At 39.6% G+C, this 23,316-nt stretch overlaps 1 protein-coding gene across 2 annotated transcripts in view; it reads left to right on the top strand.

Moving 5' to 3' along the window:
- The window catches only part of tcf12 (transcription factor 12), a 77,199-nt gene that overhangs the window by 4,939 nt on the left and 48,944 nt on the right, over window positions 1–23,316 (top strand). For both annotated transcript variants that reach the window (XM_077518553.1, XM_077518554.1), the window contains exons 4-6: window positions 1,646–1,719; window positions 8,315–8,417; window positions 21,994–22,055. In XM_077518553.1, coding sequence (XP_077374679.1) covers window positions 1,646–1,719; window positions 8,315–8,417; window positions 21,994–22,055 — 239 coding nt within the window. The remainder of the gene's footprint in view (window positions 1–1,645; window positions 1,720–8,314; window positions 8,418–21,993; window positions 22,056–23,316) is intronic.

Here is a 23,316-nt window from a genome sequence, read left to right as displayed (position 1 = left end):
AAATTATGATGACAAAATAAACTGCTGAAACTCCAAAATATATCTGGCTAACTGCAAGTACAACCCTCCTGCGGCCGGCCTCCAGTTTGTCCTCCCGTGTTTGTGATCCTCAAAGAGGGAAGAAGCGCCTACATAAGTGATTGTGAACATAAGGCGAGGGAGTGTGCAGACAGAGGTGTGGAAATTGCCTGGAATGAGAGTTTGGACTATTGCATCTCAGCTGGGCATAGCCAGATAATTGAGGCAGAGCGTAACCGGCAAGACATGCCACAGAAAGATGGATTGGAAGAAAATATATATTCCCAGGGCCTTTGACAGAGATTCATCACTTCTGCTTTCCAGCTGTGTTGATGATGCATGTTTATGGGGCCATTGACTCTTCAGTGTAGTTGCTACTGATGAATGGCTGGTGTGAAGTTGCTGAGACGATGAACTGTAATGTGATAGGAGTCTGTTTTCAAACTGATTACACACGATCATGCCGTATTGAAGAAGTAATCAAATATCAAATTGATAATGCCCTACTTGATGCAATAGTGTCAAGTCATTTAGCCAGACAGCAGCCCTCAGAGTGTATTTCTGTTGTTTGGCTTCACACATTTGGCTTAATTTCTGTGCTCCAGCAGGATGTAATGCATAATTACAGTTTCACATAAAGGTTTATGTGCTTGGTGTTGTTACTTTTCACAACATCTATGAGTTATTAGGCATTTTTCTATTTGAAGACAGAGTTCAGCAAATTCAATTACATTTTTCTGAGATGTGCAAAATAACATCAGGGACAATCAATAACTGCCGTTACCCTAAGCACAATATTGCCACAAGCAATACTAACATTCAAACATATTTTACCGACTGTCTCGCACAAATCAGATTTTTAAAAATCAGATATGTGTTTCAACATATGCCAGATGGTCTACCGCTGTAATTTTAGTTGCCGTTTTTATTGATGTTATTTATTCATCTGTTTGACTTTGAAGCAAAGAAGTTTACTTTCAAACGGGTTTAAGTGTTTGAATGTTTGTATTTGTTGTCACTTGGCAAACATCAGTGACACTTGAAATGCAAAATATTTGTTATATTTAACATCTTATGGCACCATAAGATCCGCCACACACCGAGAGATGCGGCCCAAACCTGGCTAAACATTTACAAAGTGTGTAGGGTTTGGCAGCTAATTTTCACGTGTCTGAATGTTGGCTACTACTTTTGCTGTGATTTATAATTTAATTTGCCTATAAACAGCATCGCAATGTCACAGATGTAATGGCCAATCAGAAATGTACATGAGCTTTCAGTTTTCAGTTTCCACGTACTAAGAATTATCAATACCCAACAGGCCAGTACATTAAATAATGTATTATTTTTTTTAACCCCAACAATTCTTGAATAAGCAGACATTAACCCACGTCACCCAGTAAGCATTTTACATGGAAAACGGTGGTTTAACATTTACCAGATAAAAGATGTCTTGAGACCAAACTAGATCTATGGGGCAACCAATGGAAGTTGGATAGTAGATCTAGTGTAGTAGACTCAGTACGGGTTGCCACAGGCTGTTGCTGTGCAGGATTTGGGCATATGCACATTGGAGCACAAGTTAACTTGACTTGTTGACTGTGTTGTGCTTGTCCTTCCCTGACAGGTATGGATGAGCGGACCAACCAAGCATCTTGGGCCCCAGGTGGCGATTCAAGTCCTTCGTACGAACCCTCCCGGGTAAGATAACCCGCACCTTAACACCTCTGAATGCCCTTTCTGCTCCACAGCACATAATTTAACAGTGGTGCATTGACAAGTGAATGACCTGTAATAGACATAGACCTGATTGATGTTTGGGCGGCTGCTGGATATCTTTTATGACTTGGTTGCTTTGTCTGGTAAGATATTTTAACAGTTTCCAAGAAAAATGTGTGAATCATCTAGCATTATCCAGTGAGGTAATGTTATTTTTTTTCTTCTATGGGAGGTCTTTGTGGTTGTCGAATACCTGACCTGGACCATCTCTAGTTGTGTGCTTGGGATCCTCTGGTTAACGTATGCAGACACTGGCTGGGGTTCATAAGAGTAAACAGCTATATTAAAGTGAGACGTGTGAACCACTCGCACTCCTTGTTTGTTTGCCCCTCACACATTGGTCGTTCTCCATGCCCTGTATGAATTTCATTTAATGTCAATCTCCTGTCACTTTCTATCAGAATTCAGTTAAATGTCAGCGCGACTCTGGCCGTGGTGCCTTGTTTATTGCTCTGTGCCCTTCCCGAATGAACATCTACAGGCAATGGTAACACTGGCTGCTTGATTTGAATTGTAAGACAGACGCTTGGGATATATTTGCTCCAGGTGCATATAAATGAATGTTTGTGACATTGCAAGGCACAGCATCAGCCAGCAGACAGCTGTTTACTCCATCAGAAGATGTCCACACGCGCGTGCACGCACACACACACACAGCTGCATAGGCAGTTGACACTGATACTGAATTGTTTTACATAGCCTGGGAAGAATTATGACACATGAATTGTTATTTAAGTCTCATGTGGCACATCTACAGTAAATGCATTCCCTGACAATATCATTAAATACGTTTGCATAAGATTCTTATACAATTCAAGTGAATATAGATTATATTCCAAAAGCTTTCATGTAACTAAATAAGGTAACCAAAATATTACAAACACCTTACTATATAGTACAGTGGTACCTCTACTTACGAAATTAATTGGTTCTGGAAGAAAGTTCTTAAGTAGAAAATTTTGTAAGTAGAGACGCATTTTCCATGGAAATGCCCTAATCTGTTCCAAGCCTCCCAAAATTCAGACATAAATGTTTTATAATGCATAAAAATGCATAAAAACATGTAACAAATACATGTTCCAATTAGATTATTGCACATTAATTAGAGTTGTGCATAATGTTCATAATGGTCATTTACCTTTTTAACTGCTGTCCTCATCGTTTTTTTTGTCCTCTTTGGTTCATGTTCTCTCTCTGTGTTTTTTGCCTGGTGTTTTGTGAAGAACTGATCCAAGGACGTTTGCTTTTGTCGGCTTTTAACAATCCTTCGCAAATGTCCAAGGCAAACGTCATCATAATGAGCGATCGCCCGACTGGTTAACACTTTTTCTGGTTAACTCCTAGTGTTCTTTCGCCGACATACCCTCACCTGCATCCTCCTTCACGAGGTCATTAAAAATGACAGTTGCCTTTTCGCAAATGATGGCCTCGGTCACTGTCACCAGCCATCTCTTTCTCCTTTATCCACACGAGTAACAACCTCTCCATCTCATCGATCACTGCCGACCTCCTCTTCGAAATTATAGCGAGGCCTTTGGTAGGTATTATACCTTTTATGACTTCCTTTTGTTTTAATAATGTGGCGATTGTAGATGCATTACGACCATATTCTTTGGCGAGATCAACCAAACGCACTCTTTTTCATAATTTTCTATTATCTCTTGCTTTGTTTGTATGGACAAAAAACTCCTTTCTTCTTTTCTTTTCCTCTTTTCTCTATCACTTTCTTGGGGTCCATAATGAATACCTACTGTAAAAGATCCGAACACCTCGTGGTCCGAGGGATGAATGAGGAGGACACTGCTGTCTATGCAGCATCCTCCTCTATTATCTAGTTACTGTATTATCTACGCTCAGACACCTACAGTCTTAGCCAATGGGATGCCAAAAAGATGCATAGACACCGATCTAGTATGTAGTTATTAGGGGTGTGAATTGCCTAGTACCTGACGATTCGATTCGTATCACGATTCACAGGTCACGATTCGATTCGATACCGATTAATCCCGATACGAATGGTCACGATTCGATACCGATTAATCCCGATACGAATTTATAAGTCGATTGTTGCGATTTTTTTCCATTCAAATTTAGAAAATACTATCAGTAAATTTGTACATGTACACTGTAAGATTTGTATGAATATATTTATCTAAAACTTGAGGCTTATAACCGTGAGCCACTGTACACAAACAGTTTGCAATCTGTTTCACATTTGAACAGCATTCAAATAAAAATATTAAGGCTTAATGTGCCGTTCATATAACATTCTTCCATGCTCAAGGTGTCAAGGTGTGAATCCTAAAAAAAAAAAAAAAAAAAAAAAAAAAAAAAAAAAAAATCGATTCTGCCGATTATTGAATCGATTCGAGAATCGCGCGATGTAGTATCGCGATATATCGCCGAATCGATTTTTTTTAACACCCCTAGTAGTTATTATCTACGATCAAAGATACATACGGTCTTAGCCAATGGGATGCCAGAAAGATGTTGCGTAACAGAAGTATGTTCGGTACTCTATTTTTACCTTTCGTATCTTGAAATTTCTTTCGTAACAAGAGGCAATATTTTCCTGTTGAGGGGTTTCGTAAGTAGAAAATTTCGTATGAAGAGACGTTCGTAAGTAGAGGTACCACTGTACTCGATTATTCAATATAATATTTAGTGGGATATCCGAAAACCAAAATATTCAATAGCTGTAGCCCTACATTCAACTCTGAATTAGTAGTACAGTGCCGTTCTAGGGGAAAAACGACAAGTAATTGACATGCATACCGACCAACCAAGATTTAAAACGATACTTATTAATCATTTTCCAATATTTGATTCGGCATTGTGTACAAAGAATAAAAGTGCAAATATCTTTGGAATCTTATTCCCTGAATTTATTTTAAACTGATTAAGTATCAGAATTCGAACGTAAGGTGGGGAACGCCATTATACTGGTCACGTGATCGTGATGATGTATCCCGTGCATAACCGGAAGCCTTCTTCACTCAATTCAATGGGAATTTGCTGACGTAATGGGCAAGAAAAAGATGTCTTCGATCCCAAATACTGCATCAATTATATTCAGAGTAAAGTCCTCAACAATCAAAACGTTCGGTTTCATGTCATTGTGTGTGTGTGGGGGGGGGGCTGCTCCTAATGTGGGCTAAAGCGTGCTTAGCTCACAACTTGTAGCTTAGCCTAGCAGAGTACAAGTCACCTGGATGTTTACCATCCACTTTGACTCGCCGGCGGCTGGTTTTATCCGGCTTTCAGTTGGAAACAAATCTTTGGTGTGTCCTCTGTGGCTGTACTGCTTTTGAAGAAGTATTTCTTTGTTGTAAGGTGTAATTCAACCTTTGATGTCCGCCGTGGGACATAATAATTCCTAGTGAGTCTCTTTGTTGTCATTCATTCCATGTCATTCAATGTGTACTTTACGCATGCAACACGAAATTACTACTAATTGTCACATCCACCGAAGTGAGCAGAAAACACAACTGTACCTAATGTAGTCCTTGTCCTTCAATGTTCTTCTTCTGTGAGGTGTATTAGCATTTGGCAAACCAGCTTAGTGGTGCAATATTTCAACCAACTGATACTGTACTGTCCATAAAGTGCTTTATAAATGAAGTTGAGTAGTTGAGTTTCACTGCAAGGAAACCAAAGGGAATTGATTGTGGCTGGATATTGTGAAATGTGCTGCTGCCATTTTTACTCATATTTTAATTTTTTGCTTGTGTCTCAAGACAAGAAATTGTCCACTTCCCTCTATCTCGAAAGAGCCCTTAGTCAAGGCACTCGTATCTCAAGGCGCATCACTTTATGCCACAAACTACATTGGCGTCCATGAAGTCTGGTTACATGTTTAAACGCACATACTTCTTAAAACAACACAATTGTTTAAACCACATGAGAGAACGCTAACCTTGCTATTGCAAGATGAATTCTCGGTATTTGTGAGTTCACAAACTCCTGAAAATACATCTTGTACCGCTCCCGCAGATAACCGCCGTCGTTCGGACCAATCACAGAGCGACATTGTGTTTGGGGGTGGGATATGCAACTGTGATGAAACCAGGAAGCCAGCGCCGATGCAGGGGCTAACAAACAAACCTAACATGGACGAATGGATGCTGCAATTAATTCTGTTCTCGCAGATTTACTCACGGTTTCCTTGTTGAATGTTGAACAGCGAGAGGCGCTTCGTGCATTTCTTGCTGGTAAGATGTTCGTGCTTTCCTCCCCTTTCGACATGAACGAAGATGAAATTTTCACCTGTGGCCGTTATTGGTTGAAACAAACGTGTAAAATGCCGCATTGTCCAGTCAGCTTGAATTATCGTACAGAATGTCCCGCCTTTTCCCGACGAAATTACAGTGGAGCGATACCAGATATGTAATATCCATCTGGCTTTTGCCAGGTTAAGAGAACGCATTAATGTGCTGAAATTGATGGCAGTGCAGACCTATTCCATCGAGTTCACCTGAATTTTGCAAAGAGCATCAAATTATGCACCGAAGTGCCACAAAGACTCCTCGTTATTTCCACTAAGCGTACCAAGTTTACCATACCATACCAAGTTTTTTAGTCTGTTGAGATGTACTTTCACAAGCTTACTTGACACCATTTACCAGTTTCCTATTAGCCAGGGCTTTGGTGCCATCTTGTGGTAAAAAATATAACCCCCGCAATATATGTGAGTTTTTCAGCAAATAGCTGAGGAATGGATCCACCAAAAAGAAGATGTGATTTTGTGAACTTACTCAACATTATTGCATCCATAAAAGTAATATTATTTGGGGAAAACATATGAGATCCACCCCCCACCCCACCCAAGACATCAATGTCTTTCCTAACTTAAGGCCTGAGACAGCCAAGCCGTCCTCTGTTTTGTCTGCTACAAAGGAAATTCAGACCTTCTCTGCACTTGTTTGAGCCACGAGTGTATGTGATCAGTCGACTGTGAACAGTCCCCAGTCCTGCCGCGCTGACCTTGGCTCACAGCCAGCCGCTGTATCCTGGGCAGCTGTGGCTGTAGGCTGCCGCTCTGACAGCCAAGTCTGTGCCGCCTCTGCAGCACGGCACCGCCTCTTCCCTCCCGGTGCCTTGCCCCTATTTGATACTGGACCCCGCACGCATCCATCATGACCGCATGCTCGCCTCCCAAGCTGCGGTCACACACTCACCTGGGATGGAGCGTCATGAGGGGACTTTTTAAATATTGTTGCAAGTGATTGGGGGGAGATATGGCCTTCCTACTGCTACAGTAATCTGACAGTTATTTAGCCACTAGTGCTACTAGTGCCCCGTGGCAGCGATGACAGCATGTGTTAGCGTCTTGTATGGATGTAGGCCACTAGTGTTTGACGAAGGTTCTGTGATTGATGATTTTACAGTTCCAGGGGAGCAAACACAAGACTAACCATTATGCCTCCCTCCTTCCTTTTCCTTCCATTTTCAAACAACTCTGCTAGCCTTTTCCTGCTTCACACTGGCAGTCAAAGACCACATGTAGCGGACTGATTAAATTGTCTATTACCAGCAAGCGCTTTCTTTTATTTAATTATGTCTATAATTTGACGTCTTTTCCTGGTTCTGCTGCAGTGGAGAGGAAACGCTCCTCACGTTAGTTGTAGCCTGTAAGTCTGCGAGTGAGTGAGTGAGTGAGTGTGTATGTATGTTTGCTCGATCTTCTCACAAGGCTTTTGTTGTCATTGAGGCTGTTCATGGTGTGATTAACAGTGTGTGCGGCCTGGCAGCAGCACAATAGGGAATCTCATAGGATTCCCTCCACACAGAGCAACCCTCCGCTGCCTTTGAAATTCCTCCATCACCATCCACTCATGAAAAAAAAGATGGATAATAAGATTTTTTTTTTTTTTTTTTTTTTTTTTTTTTTTTTACTGTGTATTGGATTCAAAGGATATGAGTTGGCCAAAATAACTCTAGAAATGCAAGCCAACTGCTGTTTGCGATCTCCCTGGTGGTGGCTAATGCAGCTCGGGGAGTTGTGTTTGACTGAAGCACATAAGGATTTGGGATTAGGACAGTAACAGCGAGTGTCTTTTATTACTTTGGACCCCGAGTTTCCAAAACCATACTGTGGACGATATTTAGACCTAAGCCTCTGAAGCAGATGCCTGTCGTGAAAAGGTACTGGTAAGCTGTAGGAGGAAAAAAAGAAAGGATTTATTTTTTTATTCTGCAGGTTTCTGTGAATGATGGCGGATTGCATCTTTCAGATATTCCTTCCACTTAAACAACACTTTGATACTTTGAATTATATTTTTAAATAGTAAAAGTTATATTAATTCAACTCAAACCCATGTTCAAGTTTGACATATGTCAACAAGTCATATAAAAGACCAAAAAGACTTTATCTTGACCATTTAAAAGAAATAAATTCCTTCCTCACTAAGTATACACAACTGATTTTGTAATAGACCTCTCCACCTACTCATTAAGCGTATAGGACTCAATTAGTGAAGTTGCCCAATGTGCTTAATATTGTGATCTCTTCCCTCAGGGTTTCACAGACAGCCCTCATTATGGTGATCATTTGAGTGACAGTCGATTAGTGTCCCATGAAGGATTGTCCCCGACACCTTTTATGAACTCCACCATAATGGGTAAGTAAGTGATTCTCTTCTGCTCTCTCTTGTCATGCCCTTTGGTAGTGGAAAGACATTGTGTTAAAAAAAAAGGCCTTGATGACGTTAGGGCACATCATTCATCTGGAGGCAGCAGTACTGAGTGACTTTCCAGGCTACTGGGATATTTTTTTTCCACTCTCCTGCTGTCTTTATTCCCTCCGTTAATCCCCTTCCCGTTACTGCAACTCCCTTTTCCGCCTCCTGCAATGACCCTCCCCCAGGCTACAAGTCACACCATCAGTATAGCTTTCCGTCATAAGAAGCTGTCCTGACCATCATAACGTCCCTCAGCAACTAACATTGTCAGCAGGGTGGAGGATGTTGTGTGTGGGGTTAAACAAGACCATTATTTAATAATAATCCAAATCTGGCCTAGACTATTTACTGTTGCTTAGTTCGGATTTTTTATTTTATTGTTTCCTTAATTGGATCATCTCTATCTGTAGTGTGGCTAAACTAGACATAAAACAAAGAGAATTACATGTCGTTATTTAACCAAACCAGATAACCTGGCTTTATGAAAGTCTGCTAGCTTAATGCAAACACACAAGGCGAAACGCTATAGACTGACTAACAAAACTAGCATCATTATAACACTGTAAGCAATGTATATTTGAACACAAACAGTGCAGCAACACACGTAGTCAGACAATAGAATACCCACAGGTGTATAATTTTTTTTATCCTCTGCAAAAAACAACTAATATTACTGCAGCTTGTTGATCTTAGAAGAGATCATTCCTTTATTATGTAATATGTATAGTACTATAACTATAGTTATACCCCCTGGTTGCCACATACCAGAAACAATACCTACTCTACTCGTCTTTGGGTGAGTCACTTTTATCATTTAATATACTGCCAGATTGACCATGTCATTTCGAGCTGTGCAGTGGGTAGAACCAAAGTGAAACTGCTGGAGAGACACCACTAGACTTTGTAATCTAGTTGTCCTGTGTGAAGAAGCCACTTGTGCTGTCATCCGCTTGCTAACCTTGACCTCATGCACTGCGCTAACGCTGTCTCGCAGGTGGACGCCACACTGCTCATGTTTATAGTGCAATGTATCGACAAGATTTTCTTCAGTTTGTTTTGGTAAGTGACACCATCTGACTCATATCAGATGATGTCATATTCAATTCAAAATTACGTCACCATTTTCTTAGATTCTACATACAGTATAACCCGATTACTATTTTTATGAAGGTTGCCTATAAAGATGACACAGATTTGGACACTTTTATTATTATTATTATTATTATTATTATTAGCGATCTCAGTATTCCTTGTTTCATTTTAATCTACTTCATCTACTGTATGTTGCTCGACTTTCGCGCTTCTACAGTAAAGACTTGCCCCACATTCAGCAGTCGTAATTCTCCACAGGGATACAGAGTTCATATCCCCAACAAGAAATAGTTAAATGTAATTACCTAATGCGTTTTTTTTTTTATTCTTGTGTCAGATGAATGAGGGATGTCTGGTGGGATGTTGGGAGTGCTTGCTATCAAGCTATTTGCCTAATTACCACACGGAATAAGCTCCAACTGAAGGAACTGAACTCTGCCCTTTTCGGTATTGCACTGTGGCTGGTGCTTAATGTTTTATAATTATTTACTTAATGGACTGACCTAATTTTGCATTAAGTGTGGCTCTGTCTGCTATTGTTTAACACGAAGAGAATGAGCAGAATTGCCCTATATATATATTCAACTACGGGTGGTAGCAGAATATTGTTGATATAAATCCAAGCACGTGTCTTAAGCAATCCTCTCAAACATTCAAAGTTCATCTTCATCCTCACTATGTCTTTGCATTAAATCCTTCTATCCATATGCTTTATAGCCATGACACAACTGCTGAGTTGTAAATTTATAGTCACGTTCTCCCTGATGTCCCACTTCCATATTACACATGCAGCTTTGGCTCTGCATGCTAACTAATCATCTTAATGCCGTCATCAACACACACAAATAGGCACATGAATCACACGTCCACATGTGAACTCAACGTGACTACCTGAGAGATTGAGCTGTTCTATAGATGCCCACTGTATATTACAACATTGTACACTGTACATTTCTATTACATCACTGGTATCCATCTATGGGAGAAAACTTTGGCACTTCAACTCTTCACTTAAAAACAGACACAAACAGTATCCACATTTACTTGCCATACCTGCATGATTTCTTCCATAAACTCATGTTAAACCTGAGTTTTTCACGAATGATTTTAAGTGACAGGCGAAAAATGCACATATACATCTCCAGTTCACATGACAGGAACAGAGTGTTGCAAATGGAGGACGAGGCAATGTAGTGCAGTACAGTTTAGAGGATGGAACCGGTCATTATGCTGAGCTGCAGGGTATGCTTATCTATTACCGAGGTCAGTGGAGCATGAAGAGCTGAAGACGAGCTGAAAGAGCGCAAATCCTTTTTCCCCATGCCGCCCACATTTCGCACGTCCCCACCCTTGTGCCTCTCTTGGCCCATCTTGGCCTTACCCGGCCTTTCCCTCCTCAGGCCCCGGCCCCCAGCAGTTGACTGGGGAGGCGGGCCAGCTGCAGAGGATCAGCTGTAGGCTCAATAGGCCTCATGGGAGAAGGGGTTGTGCCTTTTATAGTGGAAATAACCAAGATTCGGCCAAGATATGATGACTTAATGAGTCACTAGGAATCAGCTGCAGAGGTCACAGCATCATGGTGATTATTATCACTGCAAAATAGTTTTTTTGTTTTTTTTTTCTCCAAAATTTTGAATGAGCAATGTGTTCTCTCGGGAAATTAGTAGAATACCAGCCAGGGTGAGACGAAGCTACATTTTGTTTCTAATGTGTCATTGGTCCACCTAGAAGAGTGTCAGTACCAGTGTTGCCGTTACTTTATTCTACAAAGTAGTCTGATTAAAGTTACTGTCCAGAGATTCAATGCGTTACTCCACATTTTCATGACGAAGGCAAAATATCTCACTGTTGTAACAGTTACAAACAACTGCCGCTAACTATGAAGATGAGGCGGAAGTCATTGATCACCACACTGAATTCAGCCATGGTCTGGTCGTGAATGGTTTGCACATTCAAAACAAAAGTGATGATACTTTTACTACTACTTTTATTAACCAACAGGCACACAACGCAACAAAAAAGTGTACATTATGGACCATAAAAGTGGTAAAAAAAATAAATAAATTATTTCCATCCTGGTCCGTGAAGCATTATGGGATGAGGTCCTCTCCGCCCTCTCGCCAGGGGGAGTGACGTCAAGTGAAGTCTACTTGTTTTGTTTACATTTCAGTAGCATCACTATTCAAGCTTCTTCCGTGTTTACAGAGAGCTAGCAAAGTAGCGCTCAGAGACGCTTCATTCCCCGGATGTTGTAAACATAATGCAAAGACGTTACGCACCTTGGGGGGGAGCCTACCGTCAACGCCGTGCTCGCGACACGGCGCGCGCGCGCACGAATGACAACATGCAACAGTGGAGACAGTTAGCAGAAGCCGGTGCCGTACATCTCGGTATTTCCCATTGCTATCGAGTCCTCCCCGGGTTTACACCGGTTGCGGTGCGGTGCGTCTTGACTGCGTGCTCCGGACGGGTCAATTTTTTGGCCAATCCGCACAGCTGCGGTCCGGCAGCTCCGTCGCCGACCACTTCCCGCCGTGTCTCGCGTGACCGCGCGCGATCATGTGGCATTAAAAACAACGACAAACACACAGAAAGTCTGTGCTCAACAGAGAAGCAGAAAGAGAGGTGGACTTTTATTATTTTGTGGCTTTCTACCTCCAATATAAACCTCTCCTCGTCCATGTTCGCTGGTGTCTAAACCGTGAATGAGCACCTCGCACGTTAACTCCAGGCCCGTCTACGCCCACATCACGTTTTGCTAGCATGCTTGCGAAATAGGAGCTGGCGAGTGTTTTATCTTGAAAGGTAACCGTAAATTTATTTTGAAACTGCGTCGGTCTTCCTGTCCCGCTCGATGTGTTTTGTGCTAGCTTGCCATTTGCCGGAGGCCTACCGCTGCGGCGTCCGGCAAAAATAGAAAATAGGCTATCCTTGCGGAAGGGCTGCGGCACGCCGCAGCTGAGACGCAGTCGACATGCAACGCACCCGCAAGCGGTGTAAACTGCACCATTCGAATGAATGGAATCTAATTGCTTGCGTCGCCGGAACGCACCGCAACCGCACCGTAACCGCAACCGGTGTAAACCCGGGGTTATTGTTCCATAAGGTGGCTTCATATTTCTTTTGACTGGACGGTAGGTTTATTTCATGTCTTAAATTTATGTTTCTGAAATACTTCACAATGTGCACATATTCTGTTTAATTGTGTTGGTGTCTGTCTAAAGGTTAAATATTTATATTTAACATTAAATTATCAACCTTTTGTTTTCCTGATCCTTATTTTGAAGAGAAAAAAAAACACACACACAAAAAACAATTATACCTGTCAATAACTACTAATAAATATTTAAACTGATAAATTTTTCAGTCATATCGCCCAGCCCTTTGTTGCGGTATATTTAAATAATTGATTCAAAATATAAAAATAGAGAAGACATATTTGTTGTTGTTCACATTTGTAGATACTGTAAAAATTTGTGGTGTTTTAAGATTAATGTTTACAAGCAACAAATGTCACTATAAGTTGTGAATATTGAAATGAATCGTATCGAATCAAAAATTGTATCGTTCCCAAACTTAATCGAACCGTATCGAACCGTTCTGTTCTGAAAGATAATCGTTTTTCAATCGAATCGCAACCTGTGTATCGAGATACATATCGAATCGGCCTCATTTCAGAGATTCCCACCCCTAGTTTTCAGCATGCACGAGTCGACTCAAGTGTACACACTGGAATAGCGGAACAAACAATAGAGGAATTAAGGGGATTTTCATTTTCAACCTGGATAGATTTTTATTTTTTGTTTTATAAAAAGTATTTACAAGAAGTCAAGAGAGACTGCCTATTTTGTTTTTCATAAAAAAAACCCTTTATTTTCATGTTAAAAATGCACTTTAAATAAAGTATTTGGAACTCCGTTACTACTGCATTATTTTTATGTTGAGATGGTGTTATCGGAGGCTGCTGAAAGTAACTAAAAAAGTAACTTTTAATCTAACTTAGTTACTTTTAAAATCAAGTAATCAGTAACGCAATTTAGTTACTTTTAAAACCAAGTAATCAGTAAAGTAACTAAGTTACCTTTTCAAGGTAACTGTGGCAACACTGGTCAGTACACCTGCACCAGCTCCCAATCCAGACTCCAAACACCTGCAAACAGCATATTCCACAAACATGGCAGACATGCTGCACTGAGCACTATATTTAGCCACTAGAAGGCTGTATTTTGCCAAAGCTGTTTGAGAGTTAGCACCAGGACATATCATTATATATCACAAGAATGTTGAATAAAATAACAGCAGTAATTAATTACATGAAGGTTCTCTACTAATGACAATGCATTATCTTCAGTCAAACAACTTAAAAAATTATCATAAGAGCAGCCTTGCTCAGTGATCTGTTGTCTATATAATATATAATAGACGTTTTTGTAGAAAAAGCTTATTTGTTTTGGTGTAAGGGTAAAGACAATTTATATATCCATCAAATTTGACAAAAAGTACTTTGTTCTGTAATTGCCACGCACCGATTTACGCGACCGAACACGACTGATCTGTTGCTTACCGTGTGGGGTTTGACAAGTGTTCGTGTGTGGCTGACCTTCGACCACTAGTTTTGCTGTGATTTAAAACAACTGATTAAAATTACATGAGAGTTTACAAAAATATGTTTCCATGTACTAACTGTAAGCAGGACTCAGCCAAGCCATGTATGCCTAGTTTTAGAGCACCGTATTTGTAATTTCATAGTATGTATGTGTGGCTCTCTCTTTGTGGCAATCCACTTCTTGCTTGACAATCACTCCCAAGTTTTTGTGGTTCAAATAATACAGTACGATATACTATTATGTGGAGCCTCAAAACCCAATACAGGGTTTTTCCATTGCAGTAAATCTGTACTGTAAATTTTTTGTGATGGTTCTAAGGCTGCTTAGCTTATATACTGTACATTAAAATACTCCAACCTAATTTTATGTTTTTACGATTCTATATGCATTTTCTTCTATGCTGCTTGTATGTCCTGTTGAGTGTCACAACGAGCATTTTTCCAACTGACTTACTATGAAAGGCAACCTCGAATGGTTACCAGTCAAATGTAGGGTTTATGAATCAGTCACTATGAGTGTGATGAGTCATGTGCTGTTTGTGAACCACTGACCGCACAATCATTGGCCACAATTCCAACATCAAAGCTGGAATTTAGGTGTTTTTGCATATATTTAAAGCAAGTGGCACATAATTTATTATCATGCATTTCCCTCTCTAAGCTGTTTTTGTATTGAGCGGTTTGTTTGGAATGTATCCCTTGAGCTCAAAGCTGGAAGCACATTCCAAAGCCTTGTGTGTATCACTCTTTGTCCTTCACCTCAGTTCTCTATTGTTTGGCTGTCCAACAGTTGTTTGGCATCTGATACCAAACATTGACACATACTTGATGTTTCATGCTGACTGGATTGTAATATCCAGCTGGGAGAAATTTTCTCAGCTTGTTAAATGTGCACTGGTTCCCTTGGACAGCTGGTAAAAGGGATGCAAGGGAACATGTTAGCAAGCATCCATTACAGTGTTGGTGTTCACATGGCAGGAGATGTTATTAGGGAGTGCATCGCCTCTCTCCTCTTAAGAGAATGGATGTGTGATTATGAAGTCATCAGCCATGAACCTGTGCGGCTTTGGAGAAGCACCCCTCCTCATGGGTCCTCAGGGTGCCATTGATTGGTGACCATGTGTTTGTGCCTGATAGACTGTGAAATGGTGTGTTGCTGCACGGCTGTGTCACACCTGCGTCCCACCAATGTGATTGATTGGTTTGGTCATGTGGAATGTTCCCATCTGGTCCACAGTAATGCATTTTTTCCCCCTCATTTGCGAATAAAAAGCACAGGCAGGAGACTAGCGGGGCTTGGGAAAAAGGCAAAGGCCACATGAAAATATTTATCCCCTTCCGCTTCCCTTTTTTCTTTTTACCGTTTGGAGGAAAAAAATTAAATTGGACAAGGTTTGGCATCTGATTACCTGGGAGTGGGATAAATACCATCAAGAAATCCACATATCTAACAGAAAAGTATTTTTCCAATGCAATCCATGCAGTTGTATATGCTAATGCTAAAGGAATACCTTTTAGTAGCAGTAGACATAATCTTTTATACCCCGAAGCCTAACGTGTTATTTTTGAGCAATGAAATGACGAATTATGATGATTTGCACATTAAGCCTTCAAATCATTTAAGCAATCCAAAACAAATGGTGGCGAAATCAGTTTCCACTACATCTCAAGACAGATGAAAAACTGTGATTGCCAGTTGAAAAGGTTAATGCATTACAATTACGAGATGGTTTAAATGCCATCTGTGTTGATTATCGGACGCTAATGCAACAGCCCTTGTTATTTTATTTCTCATTCTTGGATCCCCCCGCCGGCTTGATTTCTCTTAATCCTGATCCTTTTTCTTAAATTGATCTAGTTATTCTACCTAATGGCTAATTACACATCAGGCTGCATGAGCACATGCATTTATCTTCATGGTACCTAATAATCAGTGGCATTTCAACAAAGGGGGAAAAATGCAAATTAGAACTCATTAACATTTGCTCTTGCTGTTTGAATAAGTCACCACTGACAAGGCCGTATGCAGAAATTGATGTTGATCTTATGGCAAGGGAGACATGTTTCCTCTGTATTATTAGCTCATCGTTCTCCGTCCTAGAGTACATGTACTCTCAATGCTGGGCTGGATTTCAGGGAGGAAGCTGATTTGGTGGTACCCTCCCTACCTCCCTCCTCTGCTTCCACCATGTCCACATTGACCTAACCTTTAATCCAGTCAGCTTTCATTTACTATATAACAGAGCTGGTAGAAGCATCAAAAAGCTTTGTACATAAGGACACATGGACAAAAACTCTTAAGGGAAGTAAACAAAAGGGTGATTTCAAAGGTAAACGGATTGGGACAGTACATCCATCTAACACAATTTTGCTGAATAAAGCCTGTTTTATGTTTCATACATCAGTGATCAGAAGTTCAGAACAAAGACATTGTCTTGTTGAAAATGATAATAGTGTAAATAAAGACCAAGTAATATAATTGTATGTTATATGTAGAGTTTAAGACATTAGTAGTAATGTAAGACGACTGTGGCAACAATTCACCTGTGCTTTCTTATCTTGGCTTATGCTCAACAGGAGTGCACAACATAAAACCAATTTGTTTTTCTCCATAGCAATACTTTATAATTTTTCATCATTTGTAAATTGTACACGTTTGTTGTCAACCCCCCCCCACGCACCCCCACCCCACCCATACACACGCACACACACACACACACACACACACACACACACACACACACACACACACACACACACACACACACACACACACACACGCACACACACACACACAAAACAAATCAAAAAGTTACAGAACTAAGCTATGGTCACTCTTGCAAAATTTGCTGATATCTTTTATGATGACTGTTTCGTGGACATCAGTTTGGCCTGTAATTTATTGATTGATTGATTATTTTTAAGTCATGTTTCTGTAGAAATGTTTGCTCGAACTCCAATTACATGACTAGGGCCATTCAACTTGGGTGGTTTCACAGTGTTTTCCTGAGTTGTAAAATATATTGTCTTTAATTTCATTTCTATTCAGTTCAGTTAAGACAATTCTATTAATCCCGGGAGGCACTTCATTTGCAGCTTCCTTGTCTTGACAGTCAGCCTCACCGACATCAACCAAATTGATTGTTATAACATCAGAGGAGCCATTAAAATGTCATGGGACAAATTATCATGATAGGCATTAACAGCAGTAATTATCATTCTAATTGTCATTTTTATAGTGATATTTTTTTGTAATTATTTAGGGGGTTATAAAATGGGAGCTATAATCCTAACACATTAGATATCAACAACAAATGTGAGAATAGTGAGGGAAACATTGATTTTGTTTCTTCTATGTAAACAACATTTCCTCATCCTGCACTATATGTTTGTTTTCATGATCTTGACTTTCTTTAGATCAAGGAAAATCGACTCTATCTCTGGATGGGGGGGGGGGCTCTTGGAATGTATCTCACGGGTACTGAAGCATGCTCTCTAATTGCTTGTTTTTGCGGTGAGGGTTTTGAATTGATCCCCGGAGACGCCTAGGTCACTACCTCTCGTGCTATCAAAATATGTGTGGCGAAATAGAATGCCACATTGTGGTGCGGTGCAGCCTTGAGATCGATAAGCACACTGAATGACTGGTTGGCTTTGACATTTTTCATCACCTAATTCAGTTTTATTTTTTTTGCTGCACAAAGTGTTTAGGTTATTTATTTTGAAAATAAAACTCAGGGTTTAAAATTATTTTTTAAAATATATTTTTGCCCCCAAAAAAAGTTATTTGATACAACAAACATGCACTGACAATGTGACATTGAGTTATTTTTGTAAATTGTATTCCAATTTCACCATAAACCTTTTTGTCATAATTCACTGGAGATGGCGTGGAAATGTGACAATAATGTGAGGTGAACATTTGCTTTGCCTTTGGCTTAAACAAACGACTACCCAAGCCACTTTTGATAAAAGACTCATGACAGCAGCCTGTAGTATACAAGAAATCGCAATAGTCTCAGCTTGAGGAAAAATCTTCTGAGGTCTGTGGAAACAATAGTTGAGCTGCAACAGAAAGTGCTATATTTAGCTTTTGCACTGGGCACAGACTCATCACTCAGATGACGCCATCCCTTCTACTGCGTACACGCTGTGGGAGACAAATAACGTTGTTACTACTGTGCAATTATTAAGACCATTACTTTCTAGTGGGATTTCCATTGGTTTTGTTTATCTTCTCACATAATAATGACTCCCAAGCTAAGAGACAGTGAATCTACTGGTAAATAATGGCATTAGGGATTGACATAGCAATCATCCATTAATCATTAAGTATTCAGTTGGCTCTATGTACTTTGGAGATGGTTGTTGATTAATCACAGCTTAAAGTAATTTAATTTAAAAAAAAAGACTACACATGGCCAAATCCTGACTTTTAATCACAACTAGTTTGAAGTTTTAAGGCTACACTACTGCATGTTTTTAGCAACCATGGCAGCTGCGTTTGCATACTGCCGCTAATTCTGAATCCATCTCTTGTACTAAAACATGCAAAAGAGCCTGCTTTTCACATACATACGACACAGTCTTGCTCTCTGTCTCTGTCTCTCTCTCTCTCTCTGTTTCTCTCTCTCTCTCTCTCTCTCTCTCTCTCGCTCTCTCTCTCTCTCTCTGTCTCTGTCTCTCTCTCTCTCTCTCTCTCTCTCTCTCTCTACTGTTCAATACAAAACTGTCTTTTACACAGGAGTTCAGAACATTTGAAAATTGAGGAGAGGATTTAAGGAAAAAAAATATTGTCAAAAAGACTTGTATAAATACATTTGGTGGTACATGATATTGTACTTCATTATCTACCAACTGTCAATTATGAGAACATCTAAATATGAAGCCTGTTTTTATTTGTAAGTCGCAGTGTGACTAAACATTTTTTTTATAAATGAATATGTATCACTCATAATCGTTCCACTCGAAGCCTGTATCACTGTTCTTTCGTTTTTGTTCTGTACGCAAGGAAACGCAAAGGAAAGAAGAAATATAATCCTTGATAAGTATTGTAGCCTGACCCGCGTTTGAAGTTTAGAAGTTAAATAGATATGCTTGAAATCAATGCATGTTCTTCTCATTTCTGTTTTTGTGTGTTAGGGTCGAATGGGTGTTTTTATGTAAATTCTATGTAAATTTTCAACTGTTATAAGCCTATTGCCCATTTTACAGGGATTGTATGTCCTGTTGTTTCCATAAAAATACAGCGAAAAAAGTAAAAACTTCCACTGGTTGTTTGTGGTTTTGCTCACAGAGGGCAGATAAGTTCAATGTAGGAAGTGGAATCCATATATATTAGTGGAGCGGAGCGAAAAGATTCAAGATAAGATAAAAAGGTCAGAGCTGCTGCACGAGGCTGAGCTAAATTAACTAAGAGATCTGTTAATCTGTGACCTCTATACGTGGCATGGTGGATTAATTTGCCGGCACTCTGCCACTTGGTCCCGTTCCATCCTTCTCCTCTTGCAGCCGATTTGTCATGCGTGGGGGGAGGAAGGATGCAGTGTTAAAAATGAGCTGCCATGTCCACTGCTTGAGCTTATTCTAGTATGCTTTGTCTGTGATTATTATCCTCTCATATATCGTGGTCTTGTGCACTACTCATGTTAGCATTGCTTCATCTTGTTATCTGCACAAATACTTTCTTTTTTTTTTCACTAAAAGCGCTATAGTACAAGATTATTCAATCACAATGTCGTGAGCTTTGTTGGATTTAGAAAATCTTGTTTCAAGCCCCAAAACTATTTCACTCGCTTGTTTAAACACAAGTGATTACTTTGACATTCCATCTCCATTGTGTGATTGATTCTAATTTAGGGTACTGGATTAGTGCACATTTCGGACCCACAAATGCATAAAAAATGAATCATACTTTCAAGTAAAAGAGGAAGGTGTCGCTCTCTGATCACAATCTGACGAGTTGTTTTGCATGTAGCTCAACAACAAAGAACAAGATTTAGTATTTTATAAGTGGGGCTAAAATGATTCATTGAATAGCTAGAATAATTCGATTACAAATATAGTTGAAGCAAAATCTCTGCATCAACGCTTCACAGTGATCATATTTCCACACGGACTGTTATTGCAGAATAAAAAATAAAGTGTGTGTGCACATTCGCAATATGAAATAAAGTATATAGAAAAGTTTTGTTTTCCACAATACAATTTGGAGATTCATGCTCTCCATTGGGCAGCAAACAGTGGTTGTCTTTTGTTTATCAAAACTAGATAGTTATCCTACAGGCCGATGATTAGTGCAAGCTGTGCTACATTATCAGTAAACACTGTGACAGCATCATTGCTGTAAATATTTATCGAAGCTCGTTGGGTATGCATTTCCTTGGTTGACCCGTGTTTACACTAAGTTTAGGTGTTATTGCTTCATGAGTGCATTTGGGAATACGTCCTGTTGTATGATCCGAGTGGGTGTTTGAAAGTGTGGGGCCCAGAACTGCAGCACTCAGTATCAATTATTCACATCAGACACCGCGTGTTTGACAAAACATGTGCTGCCAATGAATATTTTACTCTAAACTTGACCAGGTTTCAACCTTTTGTGGAATGGTGTTGAAATCCACCTAAAGAATCCTCAGATATTCTCCGAGAGGATATAATAAAATAAAAGTTCAGTGAAAGGAGATATTTCATCTTCCTCCAGCGATAGTGCAAGGTGGTGGTATCCGACAACTTAATCCTTTTTCTAGAGTGATGGCTTGGAAATGTATCATATTGTTGTTACAAGAGAAGCGACTTTGCAAGATAAACCATCTTCCCTGATATACTCAGCTCTCATAGTGTTTAGAGATGTAGTCCAGTCTGCACATTGTAACTTTTCCCTGTGGAACTGCTCAGATGATGCATTAGCCTCTGCTCACCTGTGCTTGTGATGCAATGTTCAGTTCAGATCCATCATTGTGCAACAAAACATCAGGGCAATGCAAGTTGTTATCTCACCAAAGTAATCACCTGTACTGTAAAGTAAACAGAATTTAGACACGGTGTTTGTAATATTTGGACTTCTGACAAATACTGTATATGACACCTTTAAAGTTATTCATCTTCCTCACCTAGGAGCTCATGTAGCTTTGTTTGTATTCTGTTTTTCCAAGGGACTAAAACTGCTGAGTTTAGAAATTGTCATGTGTATGATTAATGTGTTTATGTGTTTGTTTTATTTCTCCCCTTTTAAGCTACATATGATGCATCCTCTCAGGGCTATGTCACACCTATGGAATGCAATAATCAGTAATAAGTTTGGAAAAACAAACTCAAATTGGCATTACTCAAAAGTAGCTTGTGTGTATGTGCAGTGGCTATAAAAAGTCTATACACCCCTCTTCAAATTGCATTTTTTCAGACGAAAAAAAAACAAGATAACTCCTTTCAAAACATTTTCCACCATTGTGACCTAACATTTACAACTCAAAAATGTGCCTTATTTTAATTGTTCCATTGTATGTTAGGTCCTCATATATCTTGTTCTGTGTGCCATATTTATGTAGTAGAATTGTGACGATTGATACATGTATTAATCATAGACCATGGTTTTGCATCTATCCTGTAACTGTGCAAATATATTGTAGTTGTTGAGGGTGCAGCAGTTCCTTCATGCTTTGACCTACTCAATTATGCTTCAGCGGTAACATGTCTTTTATTGCTTGACTGTGTACGTAATATTCTTATTTCTAGTCCTGTTCATTCTGCATTTGATCATTTTCTAACCATGTTTGTGTTACTATTGTGCCACAGAAGATAATAATCGACCCTCTTTTTCAGCTAAAACTGAGAGAGCTCCATTTCATGGCTTTGGAAGGGATACTGGAGCATCTGGCTGTCAGGTGAGTTATACATTTTAGTTGGGGGCTGTACTTCCAATGAACACCTTTATTTTTATATATGAACGTTATGGACTAGGGCCTGATTGATTTTCAGCCTACTTTGCACTTCTAACATTTCAGATGGTGTTTTGCCAGCCTTTTAGTCCAAATAATTGAATTTGATCATTGATCTACTTGCCACATGGCTACGTACCACTTGCCTGACATGGCTAATGACTTCTCATGGTTCAAAAGAAATCCTGTGGTGGATTGATTCACACTGTCGTTTTCATTCACCTCTGCCTGTCAGTCTCAGGTGCATCTCCCTTCCACTACACATTAATTTGTTAACAGCTATCACTTATATTTGTAAACAGATCCATTTACTCAAAGTTATGTATATGTCAGACTTAATGGAATGTATTGCATGGACTTGATTTAGTCTTGGAGTCTTCTTTCGTCATTTTCTCTGAGAGAGTGAGAGCAGACTGTGTCGAGGCAATGGTTCAATATCATTGAACAAAGCCAAGAGCACAAATGGGTCAGTGATGTGACATCTGTGACAGCTTGTCATTTTACAGAGCCAGTTTGTTTCTTTAGGATTACATTTTTGTCACCATGTCCAATAGTTTTGATGACCTACATTTTCCGTGTATGTTTAATTAGGTATATGCGACATACCAATGCCTAACCTAGACAAAGAGCTTTTAATTGAATTATTTCCACTTTTTTAGTTCTCATGTAACAAAATCAAAGCTGTGTTTAACAAACAGATTTTATCCACTAGAAAGGTGAAATATGTCACTGTGTCAATCGTGTCAGCCTGCAAAGGGGATTCCCAGAGGCACGTGTGCTAGTTGGCAAGCCAACGACTAAACATAGCTTGTTGTTGTACTCTCCATCGTATAAGGCGGTCCATTTCAGATTACGCTAATTGGACCAAGATCCTCATTGGCCTCTTAAACCTATTTGCTAAGGTTGTAGGGCTCAAAAAGATACTGCATGACACTGGCACTAAATACGGTAATATATGTTTAGAGTTGTTCCAGTCTGACCACGTGGTTGGAAATTTCAGCCAGTCACGTAATTATCTGGTGATTACCATTGGTATTTCTTAATTTTTAAAAGAGCCAAAATAATCTTTAGATGCAAATATATTGCCAAATGTAACATCAATAGATTTATACTAGGTATTGTAACATTTTGAGCTTGAAGAATCAATGCGCATACACTTTTTAAAAGAAGAAAAGCGCATACACACGATCTCTAGGATTACATAAAA

This window comes from Festucalex cinctus, chromosome 4 (genome assembly GCF_051991245.1).
Source record: "Festucalex cinctus isolate MCC-2025b chromosome 4, RoL_Fcin_1.0, whole genome shotgun sequence".
NCBI classification, from domain to species: domain Eukaryota; kingdom Metazoa; phylum Chordata; class Actinopteri; order Syngnathiformes; family Syngnathidae; genus Festucalex; species Festucalex cinctus.
The sequence above is the reverse complement of the archived record's forward strand: the minus strand, read 5'-3'. Positions and strand labels throughout refer to the sequence as shown.